Raw genomic sequence first — 20,550 nt, 5'->3', positions numbered from 1 at the left:
AGGCGAAGCATACTTTCAGTTTCAGCCCACACAAGAAGGGCAGGAGAGAAGAGCCATGGCCGGTGAGTCTTTTACTGTTCCAAGAACAGGTCGCTGGGAAGAAAGAGTTTTGGAAGGTGCTGGCTCTTCTGGAAGCCATAATTAGTATTTGTGGAAGTTTAGGTGAGCAGAAGTGAGGAAAAGAGGGGAGAGGGAGGAGAGGGAGGAGAGAAGGAACTAGAAGATTCTTGCAGCCTTTAGAAAGGAAAGGCAAGCCCAGAAAGGAACTGAGGCTTTAGGGGCAGCCTGCTGTCATTTTACAATCTTAATTAAACTTTTACATGTTGAAAGTCTGTGCCAGAATTGGCACAGGAGGAGCACTAGCAGCAGTGGTTCCTAAATGAAATGGGCTATTTCTGCTTCATTACTTTATTATTCAGAGTTAAATAAACAAGGGACATAAGAGGATGATCTTCACTTTCCAGGGACTAATGTGAAAATGGTAAACTCAGTCTTCAGGCCACTCCATGCACATGTATGGAGACTATTGAGGGAAACAAGTAGGGCAGCGATATAGTAAGAAGATGGATTACCCAACTGTGAGGAGGGGGACATTTCACTGATGAAATCTAAATGAGGTCACTTTCTGTTGATTATGTGAGAGGAATATGAGGCTGTTTTCATGAAGTGAGAAATCCTTGTGCTCCAAACAGACAAGGTCCTGAAGGAGAAGAGAAAGCTGTTTATCCATTCCATGGGTGAAGGTACAATAAATGGTTTACTGGATGAATTATTACAGACAAGGGTGCTGAACCAGGAAGAGATGGAGAAAATAAAATGTGAAAATCCTACAGTTATGGATAAGACCCGAGCTGTGATTGACTCTGTTATTCGCAAAGGGGCACAGGCATCCCAAATTTTCATTACATACATTTGTGAAGAAGACAGGTATCTGGCAGGGACACTGGGACTTTCAGCAGGTAAGGGTCAGTGACTCACACTCAAGTTCACCTACGGCCTGTCTTCATGCCTAACATTTGATTTCTTTACTAGTCATATTAACCTGCAGGATATCTTCTTATCTCTGCCTTTCGGTCATATTTCTGTAGCAGGGGCCCTATCGCATGTCCCTTGACTCTCCTTTGATTCTTTTCCTTCAGCCTCAGTGGTCCTCTTCTGATTAAAGTTCATTTTCTGTTCTAAGTACGCGGTAGCTAATTTCCTAAAGGTCATGAGAACTATCTAAAAGGCTTCATACTATATGTTCCAGTGTTCCTGGCAAGGCACAATATTTATTGATTGATTTATTATTTTGTGTCCAGCGTGTCCCTAGGCACTTAGGTAGTTGTTTGACATCAGCTTTAGGGTCTGTATTCAAGTACTTTTTATAAATTCTTTTCAAAATTTTGCCCTCTGAGAAGAATAAAGTATATTTAAGTGATGATGATACATTCAGGGAATACATTCAATGATTACAGAAAAGTGAAGATTTCAACCGGACCCTTTCCTCCCATTGCCCCCTTGCATTTTCTTTTGAGTGAGATCACCCACTTGCCTGTTACCAGGCTGCAGATCATACTGGGAGGCCTGGACTTCCACCACCTGCAGCCCTCCTGAGGCCTGATACAGTGCTCAGGAAATGAGCTTGTCCATTCTTATAATCCCTTGGACCTACAACATGGTGAGGATCGGAGCTTTGGTGCCCTTGAACATCATTTACTGTCATTTAGTCAGGGTTGTGGGAGGAATTTGTAGTGAGGAGTGGCTTACGCATTGCTGTAAAGTTTTCCAGAGATGATAAGTGGCTGTTTCAATGTTCTTCATCTTTTTGTAGGTCCGATACCTGGAAATTAGCTTAGTACACAAGACTCCCAAGGAGTACTTTCTTTCTTCCCAGGTAATGTTGTTTTTAAATGAAGAGCATTCTTGAACCCCATCTTCCTTAACATTAATTCAGTAGAATGAGCTGTGCTTGAAGGGGCTATGGAGAATTCCCACAGATTTATCATATAATTTTCTTTTTTGATCCATTCTGTTTTTGCAGAAGCTGTTTCCAAAGCTTTACTACTCATATTTATACTAACAAATTCTGAATTTGTATCTCAAATTCTGATTACCCAAATAAGTACCAAACTACATTATTTAAGCCTACTGAAATATTCCCCAACATCTCCCAAAGACACCTTTATCTAAACAATTTCAGAGTTGAACATGCCATTCTTCCCCACCCTGCTTCTCTTCCAGTTTTGTGTAACTTGGTTTTTGATGCCACCATCACTGGTTGTTCAAACCAGGAACCTGAAACTCATCTTGGCTCCTTTCCTCTCGTGCACCTCCAATATTCAAGCCATGGCCAAGTTTTATGCATTCTTCTCTCAAATTTGAAAATTTCTCTCCATTCTTACTTCTATTATTTTATTAAAGAACTCTTATTCCTTACGTGCCCCCCTTAAAATAAAAGAAACTTACATTTGAAAGCAATTTAGAGGCTAGAAATGCACATTTTTGTCAAGTTCAGATACTACTCTACTGAATTTATTAAGGATGATTACCTGATGAATGTTTTCCTAAATGTTTCACAGCATGGGATACTCACTAAATAACCAAGTACTGTATTCTCAAAAATAACTCAAATGCTTTTCTTCAGTTTTTTTCTATTGCTTTCACAAATCTTTACAAAGAAATCAAACGTTTCTTCTACTAAATTATTATTTTATAGTTTTCTCCAACATAATCATTCTAATTAGTTCTTCTCCATGTCCACACATTTCATGCTGCCTTTGTTTGTCTGATTGCATAGCAGTTTTTCAAATTTGTTTGCAAAATTAAATATTATTATTTTGCGTTAATAGTTTCTAAAAGATCCTCTGGATATCTAGAACACTCAGTTCTATCTTGAAATGAAGATGACATTAATTTCTTTAACAAGTGCATCACACATTGTCAGATTGTGTTGATCTTGTGATGAAGTAAAAGCCTCAAAGATTTTCTCACATAAACTCTGTGAAAACATTTCCTCGTAGATTTGTGCAAGCAATGTTTAGTGCTATGAATCCATCTAGAGCACACCATGATTTTAGCATTCATCATTCTATTTTATATTTGTTCTAGTTTATGTATTCAATATTCTTGTCCTCCCATATGTATACATTGTAGGAGGAGATGCTGAAGGACGGGAAAAAGGATCATTAAAAAAAATTCCCTGTGTTTACCACTATGTCTATTAGGTAAATAAATAAAAGGATAAACACATCTTTTAAAAATTAATTAATGCTAATTAAAACTTGTTTCCATTAAATTTTATCCTAGGGTTTGAATCTTTTGAAAACAAATCATATTTTAACAGTTTTATATTACGGATTGACTGTTTCCTGAGTGCTTTATCATGCATGGCCTTGAAAAGCCTTCTCTCTCTGTTTTTATCTAAAATGCTTGTAGAAATACTTATCCTCCAATATGAAAGTAGATACTCCCTGTAATGCATACCTAGAAATCTCTGGCTTGAAATGTGCTCCATTAGCAGCAAACACACTCAACTGTGTTAATGATTAGATTAGGATTGTCCTCTAGGAATATATTTCCTCTTTTGTAGCTTCATCCAGAGGTGAAACTATAAGAACAAAGAGGCATGCCATTGTTCATGATGTTCCTTGTCTCTTGCAGCTCCTCAGGCAGTGCAGGACAACCCACCTATGTCCACATCCTCAAGCCCAGAAGGCAGCATCAAGCTTTGCTTTCCAGAAGAACCTCAAAGGATATGGAAACAAAAGTCACAGAGGTGCCATGTTCAGAATACAATAATAAAGTGGAGTGAAAGATATACTTCAGGCAGTTCTGAAATTCAGTGGCTTTTTCTTTGAAGCAATTTTATTGAGCGGTTCTGGAGAATCATACTTCTGCTCCCCTTGCATAAAGGATTTCTATATCCTAGAATCCCAGGTTTATGTAAAGAGTTGCAAACTGGAACTCATAAATTATCGTAGTCTTCACCCAGTCTGTCCCTTGGAATTTATTTCCCACTGACACAAATGTCATGTATTTCCCAATGACACAAACAAGCCATTCTGTCTGCTTGTATAATCCAGATTTTCCAGTGTAGTGCCCAGTTGGAAAGAAGCACATCACATTGAACAAGTATTGAAGTGGACTCTGGCTTCTCACCCAATTCTCCAACTTGTGCTTACCAAGAATTGGAGTCAGTTTTTTCTCTTTGTTCCTATTCATAAAATGAAATTACTGTTTATTTAACATATTAAAATGAAGCATAAAAAAATTTAGAAGCACTTTACCGAAAAGTGCATTTTAACGTCACCTTGCTTCTGGGCTATAGCTTATGACTACTATACATGAGCGGTATAATGGTATGCTCTCTACACCTGGCATTGCATCTTAGAAGGTAAGAATGATTATGAGGCCCCTCCTATATATGAGAACACAGAGGATGGGAGATGTTAAATAACTTGTCTAAGATCCACACCTCATAAATAGAAGTTGACCCTAGGGCTATTAGATGCCAAAGTCCACACTGAAAAGCTGGGCAGAAAGAGAGAGGCTTTTAGACAAAGAAAAAATAGAATAACATGTAATAGTTGATGAGTGCTGTAAGTTATATTACACAAAATGTGCTGATAGTCCAAAAACATAACTAAGAAGAGTTGGATAAACTGAAAGGGTCCATGAACTTCTAAGGTTTGGAAATGGAATGGCCAAAACCCAAGCACAGGAATCTTCTGTCTTCTATGTCAGAGATTTGTATAGTACCTACTCTGTCATTTAAAATGATACTGTTGCACAGACTTCACACTGACAAGATTTTATAACATTATGCACATTTAAAATACTACTTATAATAAAATTTCTACATTCATTTATTTTGAGATGATTTTACCTTTGTAATTATATTTTCAAGTACATATTTAAGTCAACAATTCGGTTCCTCTAAATTATATCCACTCTGTATACAATTCTCCATCCAACTTGGGTGGTTGGTAATTATAACTCAGACACTATAAAAACCACTTCCTCTTGCCAAAATTTTTACAGATTTATGGAGTGTGTCCAGCCAGAAATCAAGAAAAAAAAAATCTATTATTACAACCAGTGACCATTTTTGCTTCAAAATTTTAATGTTATTTTTGCATAATTTACGTCAAAGAAAATGTACCCCCTTTAAGAATACAATTTCTTTGTTAAAGACACATGAATATTCTAGTATAATAACATCCCAATGAACAGGCAAACCGATTTTGTCACCCCAGAAAGTTTTGTCATGCCCATTGTTCTCAATCTCCTTCCACTTCCTCCTCAGGTAAGTAGTGACTGAATTTCTATCACTATACGTTAGTTTTTCCTAATCTAGAACTTTACATAATTGGAATCACAGGGTATGTGTTCCGTCCTCTATGGCTTCTTTTGCTCATAATTGAAACATTTTTTCATCCATGTTATTGCATATATTAGTAATTTTTCCCTTTTATGACTGAATAACATTTCAGTGCATGTGCGTAGCACAAATTGTTATTTTATGCTCCTGAATTGGATATTGATTTGTTTCCAGTTTTTGACATCTTCATTTTTGAGGAAACAGTGGGGCCTTGGGATCCAGTGGCTCAATGTTTACCTTTCCAAGACACGAGACTCAAGGCTCATGGCTCTACATTCCCAGATACATGGTCTAGTCATGGCTTCTGTTTCCGGGATGTCACTTTGACATGCTTCAACTCAGTAGTTCATGGCTCTGGCTGGGGGAGAAACCCTCATGTGAAATACTTTAGTTAATAGAGAAAAAAAATGAATCATTTAAAAGTAAATGATTGGAAGATAAGTAATACACAGGCAATTTCTGCTTTCTTCCGTGCTACAAATCCTCCCAGTGGCAAGGAGCACAAGTTTGTGCTGCCATCTGATTAAGTCATTAGCAAAGTAAAGATAAAACACCATGAGAGGTTGGGCATAGTGGGTCACACCTATAATCCCAGCACTTTGGGAGGCTGAGGTGGGCAGATTACTTCGTCAGGAGTTCGAGACCAGTCTGGTGACATAGTGAAACCCTGTCTCTAGTAAAAATACAAAAAATTAGACAGGTGTGGTGGTGTGTGCCTGTAATCCTAGCTACTTGGGAGGCTGAGGCAGGAGAATCACATGAACCTGGGAGGCGGAGATGGCACCATTGCACTCTAGTGGGGTGACAGTACGAGACTCCATCAAAAAATAAAAAATAAAAATAAAAATACAAAATGATGTCCTCCTACACAGTGAGTTCTAGTCAAACCCAAACACATTTAACTCTTCACCTAGAGCACAGGAAATAAAACTGGTGGCCCACATGTCAAAAGGTGGATGTTTTTCTAACTCTGGGTCTTTAATCTCCAAAAATATTAAGGTAACAACTCAAGAGAATTTTGGTAAAGAATTTGATAAACATAACATACTGTGTGCATTTTGCTATTAGCCCACTTTTCATAAAATAGATTTATAAAATAAATTGGCCATATTGAGTTTGTTTCTGGGATAAGCAATTGAAGATGTGATTGCAAAGACAGAGATGTATTCTGGCCTTCCCTGGCTCCTCTGTCTATAGTTCATGAGTCCTGCAATATTTTGTCTCCTACTTTGCCAATGAATTTTTATTGTTCTCATCACTTGCTACATTTGAACATTCTGAATATTCCAGTTACATACTACATACCAGGTGTATTAGTCTGTTCTCATGCTGCTAATAAAGACATACCCAAGACTGGGTACTTTATAAAGAAAAAAAGAGGTTTAATGGACTCATAGTTCCACATGTCTTGGGAGGCCTCACAATCATGGTGGAAAGCAAAGGAGGAGCAAGGACACATCTTCCATGGCAGCAGACAAAAAAGCATGTGCAGGAGAACTCCCCTTTATAAAGCCATCAGATCTCATGAGACTTTTTCACTATTATGAGAACAACATGGGAAAAACCCGCCTCTGTGATTCAATTACCTCCCACCAGGTGCCTCCCATGACACCTGGGGATTATTACAATTTAAGGTGAGGTTTTGGTGGGGACACAGAGCCAAACTCTGTCATTCTGCCCCTGGCCTCTCCTAAATCTCATGTGCTCACATTTCAAAACCAATCCTGCCTTCCAACTGTTCCTCAAAGTCTTCACTCATTCCAGCATTAACCCAGAAGTTCAAGTCCAAAGTCTCTTCTAAGACAAGGCAAGTCCCTTCCACCTATGAGCCTGTAAAATCAAAAACAAGTTAGTTACTTCCTAGATACAATAGGGGGTACAGGTGTTGAGTAAATACACACATTCCAAATGGGAGAAATTGGTCAAAGGAAGGGGCTCCAGTCCCCATGCAAGTCCAATATCCAGTAGGGCAGCCAAACCTTAAAGCTTCAAAATGATCTTTAACTCCGTGTCTCATATCCTGGTCATGCTGATGTAAGAGTTCGGGTCCCACGGCCTTGAGCAGCTCCACCATTGTGGCTTTGCAGTGTACAGCATCCCTCCTAGCTGCTTTTATGGGCTGGCATTGAGTGCCTGTGACTATTCCAGGTGTATGGTGCAAACCGTTGGTGGATCTACCATTTTGGGATCTGGAGAATGGTGGCCCTTTTCTCACAGCTCCACTAGGCAGTGCCCCAGTGAGGACTCTGTGTGGGAGCTCACACCCCACATTTCCCTTCTGCATTGCCCTACTTGAAGTTCTTCATGAGGGTCCCACCCCTGCAGCAAACTTTGGCCTGGACATTCAGGCATTTCCATACATCCTCTGAAATCTAGGCAGAGGTTCCCAAACTTCAACTCTTCACTTCTGTGCCCCCACAGGCTCCACACCACGTGGAAGCTCCAAGGCTTGGGGCTTGCACCCTTTGAAGTCACAGACCAAGCTATTTCTTGACCCCTTTTAGCCATGGCTGCAGTGGCCCAGGAAGAAGGGCACTAAGTCTTTAGGTTGCATACAGCAGAAGGGCCCTGGGCTTGCCCCATGAAAATATTTTTTTCCTCTTAGGTCTCCAGTCCTGTGATAGCACGGACTACCTGGAAGTTCTCTGACATACTCTGGAGACATGTTCTCCATTGTCTTGGAGATTAATGTGTTGGAGATTAACATTTGACTCCTCATTACTTCTGCAAATTTCTGCAGCTGGCTTGAATTTGTCTTGGGAAAATGGGTTTTGCTTTCCTATCACATCATCTGGCTGCAAATGTTTCAAACTTTTATGCTTTGCTTCCCTTTTAAACATAAGTTCCAATTCCAAACCATATCTTTGCAAATACATAAAACTGAATGCTTTTAACAGCACCCAAGTCACTTCTTGAATGCTTTGCTGCTTAGAAATTTCTTCGCCAGATGCCTTGAATCATCTCTCTCAAGTTCAAAGTTCCACAGATCTCTACGGCAGGGGCAAGATGCCACCATCTCTTCACTAAAACACAGCAAGAGTCACTTTTATTCCAGTTCCCAACAAGTTCCTATCTTCATCCGAGATGAGCAGCATTTGGTCAAAGCCATTCAACAAGTCTCTAGAAAGTTCCAGACTTTCTTACATTTTCATATCTTTTTCTGAGCCCTAAAAACTGTTTCAACCTCTGCATTTTACTCAGTTCCACCGTTGCTTCCACATTTTTGGAGATCTTTACAGCAGCACTCCATTACTCGGTATAAATTTACTGCATCAGTCATTTCTCACACTACTAATAAAGACATATTCAAGGCTAGGTAATTATATAGAACAAAAAAGAGGTTTAATAGACTCACAGTTCCACATGGCTGGGGAGGCCTCAGAATCATGACAAAAGGCAAAAGAGGAGCAAGGACATGTCTTACATGGATGCAGGCAAGAGGGTATGAGCAGGGGAATTCCCTTTTATAAAACCATCAGAACTCATGAGACATTAATTATCAGGAGAACAGTGTGGAAAAAAATAGCACCTATGATTCAATTACATCCCACCAGATACCTCCCATAACACATGAGGATGATTACAATTCAAGGTGAGATTTGGGTAGGGAAACAGAGACAAACCATATCACCAGCCTTCATGTTTGCCTTCCCCTCTTGAATGTGAGACCAAAGGGGAAAGGACCATGATATGTTTTGACTGAACCTCTGGCACTTAGAGCAATGTCATCCATATATGTTTGCTAAACGAATGACTAGACGCACTGCTTGAGGATTCTAACAAAATGTAAACTTAGCTAGATAATCTGCACGTAATCATCCTTGATTATTTTTCTAACCTTAAACATTTGTATTAATTATAGTAATATCACTCATTATTTGCTTACCATTTGCCAGGCTATGTTCCATGCATTTTCCACATTTTCTCTCACTTAATGCTCAAAACTGTGTAGGTACATACTATTAGTAAAATTATTTCACAGACAGAGGAGCAAATGCATAGGGAAGTTCAATATCTTGCCAAGGAAGGGAAGTTTAAAATGCTAAGTTCAACATTCTGAGTCCAGAGCCTATGCCCTGGGCCTCTATGATGCAATTTCCCTCAAAAATAAACCCTCCAGGATGGGTGGATGCCTCATGCCTGTAATCCTAGCTCTTTGGGAGACCAAGGTGGGCACAGTACTTGAGCCCAGGAGCTGAAGACAAGCTTAGGAAACACAGGGAGACCCTGTCTCTACAAGAGATACAAATATTAGCTGGCCATGGTGGCATGTGCCAGTAATTGGAGCTACTCAGGAGGCTGAGTTGGAAGAATCATCTGAGTCTGGAAAGTGGAAGCTGCAGTGAGCCAAGGTTGAGAAACTACATTCTGGCCTGCACGACAGAATGATACCCTGTATCAGAAAAAAAAAAGAAAAAGAAAAAGAAAAAGAAAAGAAAAGAAAAGAAAAAGCAATGTGAAAAGAACCTTAAATAAGAAAAGCTTTAATTCTGGTGAAAAATGTTTCCATTTCCCTTAAAGCAAAAATGTTTCACAGGGACATACACTACCCACAACTTTCCCAAGAGCTGTGAGGTGGGGTCAGGGGAACAGTGGTTCACATAATCCAAAGGTTGTGTTACTTTTCTCTGTCAAGCTTTCTAATGATTGAGAAACTCTTCATTGTGTGAATTTAATTGTACATATACTTTTTCAATCCTGTCTTATTCTCCAAGCCCCATTCCCCTCCTACCCTGATCTATCCAAGGGCTGGTGAAGAAGATTTCCCATGGATACACTACCTGATGTAGGCTACAGTTCTGATTCTTTAATGGAAAGAAAAATAAAGACATGCATATGCATGTGCAGTAAGTGTTTCCCAATACATGTACAGGCCCTGCCAAAAAGGAAGACGAAGCATACTTTCAGTTTCAGCCACACAAGAAGGGAGGAGAGAAAAGCCATGGCTGGTGAGTCTTTTACTTTTCCAACTCTGCTGGGAAGAAAGAGTTGTGGAAAGAGCTGGTTCTTCTGGAAACCATAATTCGTATCTGTGGAAGTTTACCTGAGCAGAAGTGAGGAAAAGAGGGGAGAGGGAGGAGAGGGAGGAGAGAAGGAACTAGAAGATTCTTGCAGCCTTTAGAAAGGAAAGGCAAGCCCAGAAAGGTACTGAGGCTTTAGGGGCAGCCTGCTGTCATTTTGCAGTCTTAATTAAACTCTTACATGTCGAAAGTCTGACAGAGGGTACAGAATTGGCACAGGAGGAGCACTAGCAGCAGTGATTCCTAAATGAAATGGGCTATTTCTGCTTCATTACTTTATTATTCAGAGTTAAATAAACAAGGGACATAAGAGGATGATCTTCACTTTCCAGGGACTAATGTGAAAATGGTAAACTCAGTCTTCAGGCCACTCCATGCACACGTATGGACTATTGAGGGAAACAAGTAGGGCAGCGATATAGTAAGAAGATGGATTACCCAACTGTGAGGAGGGGGACATTTCACTGATGAAATCTAAATGAGGTCACTTTCTGTTGATTACATGAGAGGAACATGAGGCTGTCTTTATGATGTGAGAAATCTTTGTGCTCCAAACAGACAAGGTCCTGAAGGAGAAGAGAAAGCTGTTTATCCATTCCACGGGTGAAGGTACAATAAATGGCTTACTGGATGAATTATTACAGACAAGGGTGCTGAACCAGGAAGAGATGGAGAAAGTAAAACGTGAAAATCCTACAGTTATGGATAAGGCCCGAGCTGTGATTGACTCTGTTATTCGCAAAGGGGCACAGGCATCCCAAATATGCATCACATACATTTGTGAAGAAGACAGGTACCTGGCAGGGACGCTGGGACTTTCAGCAGGTAAGGGTCAGTGACTCACACTCAAGTTCACCTAGGGCCTGTCTTCATGCCTAACATTTAATTTCTTTACTAGTCCTGTTAATTTGAAGAAAACTTTCTTATCTCTGGCTTCAGGGCCATATTTCTGTAGCAGGGTCCCTATTGCATGTGCTTTGACTCTCCTTTGATTCTTTTCCTTCATCCTCAGTGGCCCTCTTCTGATTATTCATTTCCTGTTCTGAGTATGTGGTAGTTCCTTTGCTGAAGCTCATGAGAACCATCTGAAAAGCTTCATGCTATGGGTTCCAGTGTTCCTGGCAAGGCAAAATATTTACTTGTGGACTTACTTTTATTGAGTGCAAGGGGTCCGTAGGCACTTATGTAGTTGTAAAGCCACATGAAGTTTTAAGGTTTATAATCAAATACTTTTTATAACTTTTCTCTAAAATTTTACCCTCCCAAAAGAATAAAATATATTTTAGTGATGGCGATACACTCAGAGAACACATTGAACATATAGAAAAGTAAAGATTTCTAGTGGCCTCATTCCTCCATTTGCCTGCTTGTATTTTCTTTGAGTAAGATCACCCGTTTGCCTGTTACAAGGGGGCAGATCATGCTGTGAGGCCTGGGAATTCTCCACTTGCAACCCTCCTCAAGCCCAATACAGGGCTCAGGAACTGATCTGGCCAAATCTCATGACCACTTGGACCTACCACGTGGTGATGAGAGTTCTGGTGAATTCCCAGTCACTGGTCTCTGTGGCACTTCCTAAAGCCACCTTCAGAGGTAGATGTTCTTTGAAAGCAAAAGCCTTTTGTTCTAAGGGTTAGGGAAAGGTCATGCCTGTCTAAGTAGACATTGCAGATGTTTCTGTTTTCATCTATATGTAATAAACACGTGTTTTTCTGTCAATGCCTCTTTCATTTTTTACCTCCCACCACTCTCTAAATTAAAGAACATCTTGAACAATATTTAATGTCAGTCAGTCAGTGTTATGGGAGAAATTTTTAGTGGGGAGTGTTTTACAGATTGGGGTATAGTTTTCCAGAGACGATAAGTGACTAATTCAATATCCTTTATCTTTTCATAGATCAAACATCTGGAAATTCCCTTAATATGCAAGACTATCAAGGAGTACCTTCTTCCTTTCCAGGTAATGCTGTTTTTAAAGGAAGAGCATTCTTTGACCCCCATCTTCCTTGACATTAATTTTGTAAGATGAACCATGGGTAAATGGGCTATTGGGAATTCTCATAGATTGGTCATACAATTTTCTTTTTGTAATCTACTCTGCTTTTGTAGAAACGGTTCCCAATGCTTCACTATCCTTGTTTATATTAAAAAATCTGAATCTGTGTCTCAAATCCTGATTACCCAAATAAGTACCAAACTTCATTATTTAAGCCTACTGAAATATTCACTCCCATCTCCCAGAGACACCTTATTCTAAATTTTCCCAGAGCTAAACATGCTGTACTTCCACACCCTGCTTCTCTTCCGGTTTTGTGTAACTTGATTATTGGTGCCACCATCACCAGTTGTTCAAAGCAGGAACTTGAAACTCATATGGGACCCTTTCTTCTCATGCACCTCTAATATTCGAGCCATGGCCAAGTTTTATACAGGCTTTTCTCAAATTTGGAACCCTCTCTCTATTTCTACTTCTATTATTTTGTTAAAAAAACTGCTATTCCCTTAGTGCACTCTTAAAAAAAAAAAAGAAACTTACATTTGAAAGCAATTTAGAGGTTAGGAATGCAAATTATTTATCAAGTTCAGATATTACTCTACTGAATTTATTAAGGTAGGATATCACAAATATTTTCTTAAACGTTTCACAGCATGGGATATTCAATGTATAAATAAATACTGTATTCTTTACTATGAAAAAATAGCTCAAAAATAACCTATAACTACTTACATTTAGTTTTTTCTATTGTTTTCACACTTCTTTATGAAGGAATCCAACATTTTATCCAACAAAGATTATTCTATAATTTTCTCCAATATGTCTAATTAGTTCTTTTCCACATCAACACATTTCATGCTGCCTTTGTTTATCTAACTGATTGTATAATCGTTTTTCAAATTTGTTTTTAGAATTAAATATTATTTTTTGCCTTAATAGTTTCTAAAAGATCCTCCACATATCTAGAAAACTTATTTCTATTTTAAAACAAAGGTTACATTAATTTTTTTAACAAGGACATCACATTGTCGGGTTGTGTGGAACCTGTGATGAAATAAAAGCCTCAAGGATTTTCTCACATAAACTCTGTGAAAACATTTCCTCATGTGTCTGTGCAATGAATATTTAGTGCTATGAATCCATCTAGTGTGTACTTTGATTTTAACATTTATCATTGTATCTTCATTCTAGTTCATATATTCAATATTAATGTCATTTCATATGTATACATAGAAGGAAGAGATCCTGAAGGACAGGATAAAGATTCATTAAAAAATATTCCTTGTGCTTACTACCATGTATATTAAGTAAATAAATAAAAAGATAAACATATATTTTTAAAAATATTTTAGTAGATTTAATTAAGACCTCCCATTAAATTTTATCTTAGGGTTTGAATATTTTGAAAAAAGTTTATATTCTAACTATTTTATCTCACACATTGTTTGTTTTCTGAGTGTTTTATCAGGCACAGACTTGAAATTTTCCCTTTCTATGTTAGTATCTAAAATGTTTGTAGAAAGGCTGATCCTGAAATATGAAAGAAGATACTTGTAATGCATACCCGGAAATCTCTGGCTTGAAATGTGCTCCATTAGGAGCAAACTCACTCAGCTGTGTTAATGATGTAGCTCAGGACTGTCCTCCTCAGAGTGCATTTCCTCTTCTGTTGGCTTCATCCGTAGGTGAGGCTGTAAGAAACACAAAGCAGAACAAACAGGGATGCCACTGTTCATGATGTTCTTTGTCTCTTGCAGCTTCTCTGGCAATGCAGGACAACCCAGCTATGCCCACATCCTCAGGCTCAAAAGGGAATGTCAAGCTTTGCTCCCAAGAAGAAGCTCAAAGGATATGGAAAGAAAAGCCGGCAGAGGTGCCATGCTCAGAACACAAGGATAGAGTGGGGTGAAAGATACACTTGAGGCAGTTCTGAAATGCAGTGGCTTATTCTTAGAGTCAACTTCATTGAGCAGTTCTGGAGAATCATACTTCTGATCCTCTTACATAAAGGATTTCTATATCCTAGAATCCAAGGTTTATAGAAAGAGATCCAAATTGGATCCACTTCCTGGGTAAATCACATCAGCGATGGCAGCTATTGAATGCTTTTTATGAGTGGGCATTGTTCTAAGCATTTTGCACATGATAATACATAATCTTTTACCTTAAACATACCCCATTTTAGAGATCAAGAAGCTAAGACATGGTATTGTTAAATATTTTTCTCAAAGAAAAACAATCAGAAATTGGAACAATCAGCTTTAGAATTCAGTATTTTTGCTTCAAAGCTCGTGCATCTTTCAAAATCCTACCTATCAAGAACAATGAAGTCAGCAGCTCAGCTGCCATCTGGGCATTTGCAATGTTCATGTATACTCCTGAAGCAGCATTCAATTCTGTTCCCCCTTTTCAATGTATGGTTCATGGGGTTTGGTATGTTGATAGGACTAAGGAAGGGGAAGCTGTCATAAACCAGCAATGGAAATATTTAATTGGAGAGAACAAGGCTGTTCATTCAAATTACATTTCCTACAGATTTATCCAATAATGGTCAAGTCAGGCCGCACACGTCTTGCTCTCATTATCTGCAATGAAGAATTTGACACTCTTCCTAGAAGAACTGGAGCTGAGGTTGACATCACAGGCATGACAATGCTGCTACAAAATCTGGGGTACAGTGTAGATGTGAGAAAAAATCTCATGGCTTCGGTAAGTTCTATTATACAACAGAAACAATGGTCATGCCCTTCGTATAACTAAATAATATTAGAAAGCTTGGTTATAAGACCAAGAAATGTAATCTCTTGATAATCTAAAATACAAACTTGCCTTGAGAGAGTGCTGGATACTACATGGTCCCTTGTAACATAAAAGTCATTCAGCACAAGCCTGGTATAACTGAATTGGGAAATATTTTATTGACTCAGTAATGCTACTGTCTCTCTACAAGATAACTCTCTGGATGACTTCCTATAACACTTTCCTTCACCTTTCTTGAAATTAAGACTAAAATTTTTTTTGGCACCCCACTGTTTGTCATGGAATCCCTTAAGAAACTGCTTAAGTATTTATTTATTGGCTTTCCAAGGTACCATGATAGTTAATTACATAGTTGAAAATCAGTGATATGGTCTCTTTCAGGAAATGACTACAGAGCTGGAGGCATTTGCACACCGCCCAGAGCACAAGACATCTGACAGCACCTTCCTGGTGTTCATGTCTCATGGTATTCGGGAAGGCATTTGTGGGAAGAAATACTCTGAGCAAGTCCCAGATGTATTACAACTCAATGTAATCTTTGAAATGTTGAATACCAGGAACTGCCCAAGTTTGAAGGACAAACCGAAGGTGATCATCATCCAGGCCTGCCGTGGTGGTGAGTGCTGATGCCTTTGAGAACACCAGACATTCAAATACTATCTTGCTCTGTATGCATCAAGGAATTTTTGGTTTCTTTTTGTTTGTCTTTTAATGTCAAATAACACGCACTGTCAGTATTCCAGATTGCAGCTTCTGTGAATTGAATGGCTGGTTAGTAGATATTTGTTCTATATTCAAGCTTGAGACTTTAATGTGTGGAAATTTTTACAATTTGTTTGATGGTTAGAAAAGATAAATATTGTTGAAAAGATTGTAACTGAAATGTATGTGTGTATTTGCATGTGAATTAATGATGGAGCAAACACATTAATAAATATCATTGAACAGAGGCTAGGAGGGAAACATCATCTTCTCAGCCATTGATAGGTAGTAACAAATCAAATTGTGTCTTTCCAGAGAACCATGGTGTGGTGTGGTTAAAAGATTCAGCAGGAGTTTCTAGAAATGTATCTTTACCGACTACAGAAGAGTTTGAGGATGATGCTGTTAAGAAAGCCCACATAGAGAAGGATTTTATTGCTTTCTGCTCTTCCACACCAGGTAACAGGTTTCTACACAGGACATCTTTGTTGGGGCTATCAATACAAAAAGTGACAGTCACCCACTAGAGGTGATGATTAACAACTCAAGACCAACTCAAGCTTTGTTCCAAGTTATACACACAATTCCCTTTATCCAAGAGATCAATTTTACATATCTATTCAATGCATTACTAGTTAGAGAAGTCATCTATGTTTCAAAATATTTTTGGCAATTTGAGCGATAACAGAGAATTAAATGGAAGACAGTATGTGCTGTAGTACATCAGAATCTGCCTCTCCGTAGAAAACTCCACCATGTTGAGATCGTTCATTCGTCCAATTGGCCCAGACATCAAATACTTATAGGAGAAGAGTAGTAGCAAGGTTCCGAAAAGTAGAAGAGCAAGCAAGGCACTTTAGGGCTCTAAATTTAAGTGGGTTTTACCTGGAAGCATGAAGCATACAAGACAGAATATATTTGAATTTTTCTAAATGTATGCTTTGGAGTAAGAATCTTGCTATTATTGACTGACCCAGACATTTAGTACTTTGTAAAACAACTCCACTAGTTCCTCCTTGGGCTTTCCTTGAATTGCTCACTAATATGTGAATATAAATACTATTTTTCTAAGGATTTAATAAATTAATATGTTTGAAATGTTGGAAATGACACAAAATAAAGCACACATTAAAGAACTGCTATTATTTAAAATTTATTTATTTGATAACTTAATTCAGTTACTTTTCTAAGCGAGATTTAGATAAAAATTATTTAAATCCTTTCATTCACCATGTTTGACAGTTTCCTGAAAGGACTCGCATTCACTTGGTCACCTCTAGCCCAAAGGCCCTGCCTCTGCTCAAATAGTTAAGTTTTCTAAAATATTTTCTAAAATGAGATATCTTCTTTCAGAAGAGGTTTGGTTCTGTATTGTGTTGAACATGCCCTGATGTAGAACTCAATAATTTTTTTCCTAATGATCAGAAACAATGACAGCACCCAAAAACACCATACATTTTCAGCCTGAGTACATATAGTAGAGTTTAACATTAGACAGAACTGTTACTTAGTATCTTTTGATCCCAGCCTTCCACATGACATTCACCACTCTCTAAGTAGCTCTTTGCAGGCCCCTGGCTTCTCGTCATCAATCTGGCTGATTTATGTGTCCTTCTTTTCTTTCACTTTCCTTACTCCTCCCTTCCAGATGACTGTCAGAAACTCCAATTTAGTTATCTATAACTTCCATGTTAAACCTATCTCCACATTCTGCTGTGCCAATCCCAACCACATCATAGTGATCTCCTGAAGAAAAATAATTATCTACTTCCTTAATTTCACAAAACATTTGCAGAGACATCTGTCTCCACCATATCTTTCACTTACTTCCTTTTACTAGAACAAGTCTCAGTTAAAGCCTTCATTTAGCTGAGATGACTGTGTTTCTAAATAGAATTTTATTAACAATATATACTTTATGACCATTATAACTGGCTAAAATGTGTCATTAAAGAATGTGTCTGTCATTATATACAGAGTTATTGCTGCTGCTTTTCTCTTATGCCTTCCTTTGTATAATTTTATACCTTCATTACTTCTGTGTCTACTATGCAGTAAATTAATATTGCTTTTCTTTAATATTTCTCTTCTTCATAAGAACTTTTTCCCTCCAATATAATACACTCATTTCCTTATCTACTCTTTCTAGATTTCTACTTTTGTTCTGTTTTATGATTTTTATAGTTAACATTTTGTGTGTAAATATCTTACTGTCAATGTTATTTAATTTTGATTAATTTTTTATGAAGTATATAAATTGAGATTTGTTAATATAATTACCTGTAGACTGAGTATTGCATATCCTGGGTTATCTCAAACACTTGTGTGACCTCAGATACCACTTGTGTATGGAATTATTACCATCCCCTGTACAGCTGAGTCTATTAAATATCAGAATGCATAATTAACTTAAATCACAGTCAGTAATACCACTTTGGAAATGTACATTTAGATATTTTGTTTCCAAATCCCAATCACTCCCCTCTACCGCATTCTGCCTTTTCCTTATTTGCTACTAAATTTATGATTTCAAACATCACTCAGCTGGAGTAGAAATATTAGGGTTTCTTCTCTTTCTTCAGGCAAGAGCTAGTCTTGAGATTTGAAATGTGCTTTATCAACAGATAACGTTTCTTGGAGACATCCCACAAAGGGCTCTGTTTTTATTATAAGACTCATTGAACATATACAAGAATATGCTTGTTCCTGTGATGTGGAGGAAATTTTCCGCAAGGTAGGACTCTAGACGATGCTATTTTCACTCTACTTCCCTGAATGCTTGACTATTGCAATTGGAAGCATAGAAAGCAGATCCAGACTTGTTTATCTTCCAATAATACCCTTTTTTTCCAAAAGAGTTTTGGAGTTCTTTAGAGAGTGGACAAACCTGGGAGCCAGATCCAACCTGTAATGACACCCATGGCCTTGAGAAAACAATCATTTAGTTTCACCCGCTCCTGCCCTTCAGAGACAAATGAATGGACTCTAATTACCTGTGTCTTTCATGGCTATTAGATCCAGCAGCAGACTTAAAATGCCCTGAGGAGGGTCATTCAATGCTTACATACATATATGGCTATACTTGTTGCAGATGGAAGTACTTTTTGTTTTTGTCACTTATTTTGCTATATTTGTTGTAGTTCTTTGGCGCAACTCAAGAAGCTCTTGAAAAAAAAACTCAGCAAAAAAACAAAAAACAAAAAACAAAAAACAAAAAACAAACAAACAAAAAAAACGGGCTACAGACTTTCCTTACTCTTTTAGGTTCGACTTTCATTTGAGCAGCCAAGTGGTAGAGTGCAGATGCCCACCACTGAAAGAGTGACTTTGACAAGATGTTTCTACCTCTTCCCAGGACATTAAAATAAGGAAATTGTATGAATGTCTGTGGGCAGGTACATGTGTATGGTCGGGAGTGTGGGAAGGCTGAGGAAAGGGTACTGACAGTCCATTTTAGTCAACAATTCTAGGTCTACAGGCTCAGAATCATTAATCCAAAAATTTGAATTTTGAAATGCTCTAAAATCCAACACTGTGTGAGCGCCTGCATGATACTCAAAGGAAATGTTTATTGAAACATTTCAAATTATAGGTTTTTGGATTGGGGATGCTAAACCAATAAGTATACTGCTGAATTCCAATATACAAAAATATCTGAAATTTGAAATATTTCTGGTAGCATGCATTTCAGATAAGGGATAATCAAGCCGTAATATGATATACAGAAAATACTGAAGTAATGCCTTTCTTCTGGTCAGTGCAGAGCACGTTCCTCTTCTCCCAAAGTTTTTCATTTAGACCCCTTCTGAGATTCAGCTGACTTTGGTCCACAAGTGGCTGTAAGACTATGAACCCTCACTTTTAGATGTTTCTCTCCTTCACCTCAGCAGGGTATATTTAAACATAGCATGTGGTCTTTCCTTTTAAAATTGTGTATGTTCCCATTGGTGGTATAACTTTATAACTTGCATGTCTTTAACAAAATGTTTTCCTATGTTTACTTTTTTTTAATTTCTTTTTCTCATAGGAAGTGAAGAGATCCTTCTGTAAAGGTTTTTGGAATTATGTCTGCTGAATCATAAACTTTTTTTGAGCTAATAAATCTGTTAGAAAAATGAAAACTTGTCCTCAGTTTTCTCCCATACTGAAGAAACAGGGATTGGAACTTAGAGCGACTAGGGAATTTAGAGTGTTCGACTTAATCTGTCAGACCCGAACTGGCTATTGGCACCTTTCTTTCCCAGAACTTAAAGTAAAATAAAATGTAAAAATTAAAAAAAAGGAAAATCAGACTTACAAACATAGTAATGTTATTAATTACTTTCTTGAACAAAAATTTATTTTGTGCCATTTTTAAAAATAGTAAAATAATTTGCTGGGCTTTCTGCTTTGGAGATGCGATGTAAGTTACAGCAGGTGTCTGACTTCAAGTAATTTAGAGTTCAGCAGGAGAGATGGGGGAAGACAGCTAGTTTTGACAGTGACAGTGTAGTGTGATAAGAAACTTTTCCTAAATCCCACAGTTTACTACTGACCAATCCATGAACAGAACTTGCATGTTTCTACGCTTTGCAAAAGTATTTAAGACAAAGAAATCAACCCTAGACCCTCAGTAGTTCACAGACTCCTTGAAAAGGTAAGACGGCCATCCAAAATGAAGCACTTGGCAAATGGCTCATGACACCCTGAAGAAAATCTAGGATGCATGG

General features: G+C 38.0%; 2 protein-coding genes across 4 annotated transcripts; both read left to right on the top strand.

Annotated features, from left to right (window-relative positions):
• Positions 1-17: 17 nt before the first annotated feature.
• On the top strand, positions 18-4,854 carry CARD16 (caspase recruitment domain family member 16). Of its 2 annotated transcripts, XM_015435650.4 has the most exons (4): positions 18-62; positions 693-959; positions 1,814-1,876; positions 3,643-3,801. In XM_015435650.4, the coding sequence occupies exons 1-3, from the start codon at positions 56-58 to the stop codon at positions 1,831-1,833; spliced, it is 294 nt and encodes a 97-aa protein (XP_015291136.3). In that variant the 5' UTR covers positions 18-55; the 3' UTR covers positions 1,834-1,876; positions 3,643-3,801. The 2 variants fall into 2 exon arrangements, with proteins under 2 accessions (XP_015291136.3, XP_073868728.1); XM_074012627.1 differs by lacking the exon at positions 1,814-1,876 and having other exon boundaries at positions 3,643-4,854.
• Positions 4,855-10,278: 5,424 nt separating this feature from the next.
• Positions 10,279-19,956, top strand: CASP1 (caspase 1). 2 transcript variants are annotated; one of them, XM_015435647.4, is made up of 10 exons: positions 10,279-10,311; positions 10,942-11,208; positions 12,281-12,343; positions 14,137-14,252; positions 14,915-15,088; positions 15,521-15,755; positions 16,157-16,300; positions 18,466-18,575; positions 19,106-19,216; positions 19,869-19,956. In XM_015435647.4, exons 1-9 carry the CDS (start codon positions 10,305-10,307, stop codon positions 19,202-19,204), a joined length of 1,215 nt encoding a protein of 404 aa, XP_015291133.4. In that variant the 5' UTR covers positions 10,279-10,304; the 3' UTR covers positions 19,205-19,216; positions 19,869-19,956. The 2 variants fall into 2 exon arrangements, with proteins under 2 accessions (XP_015291133.4, XP_005579545.2); XM_005579488.5 differs by having other exon boundaries at positions 19,106-19,236.
• The last annotated feature ends 594 nt before the right edge of the window (positions 19,957-20,550 follow it).

Source organism: Macaca fascicularis, chromosome 14, assembly GCF_037993035.2.
Source record: "Macaca fascicularis isolate 582-1 chromosome 14, T2T-MFA8v1.1".
Lineage (NCBI taxonomy): Eukaryota > Metazoa > Chordata > Mammalia > Primates > Cercopithecidae > Macaca > Macaca fascicularis.
This window is presented reverse-complemented; position numbering and strand designations above follow the sequence as displayed.

Coding starts and splice junctions, on each gene's coding strand:
- CARD16 (XM_074012627.1), top strand. Junction 960..3,642: donor GACACTGGGACTTTCAGCAG/GTAAGGGTCAGT, acceptor TGTCTCTTGCAG/CTCCTCAGGCAGTGCAGGAC.
- CASP1 (XM_015435647.4), top strand. Junction 15,756..16,156: donor CATCCAGGCCTGCCGTGGTG/GTGAGTGCTGAT, acceptor GTGTCTTTCCAG/AGAACCATGGTGTGGTGTGG. Junction 18,576..19,105: donor TGGAGGAAATTTTCCGCAAG/GTAGGACTCTAG, acceptor TTACTCTTTTAG/GTTCGACTTTCATTTGAGCA.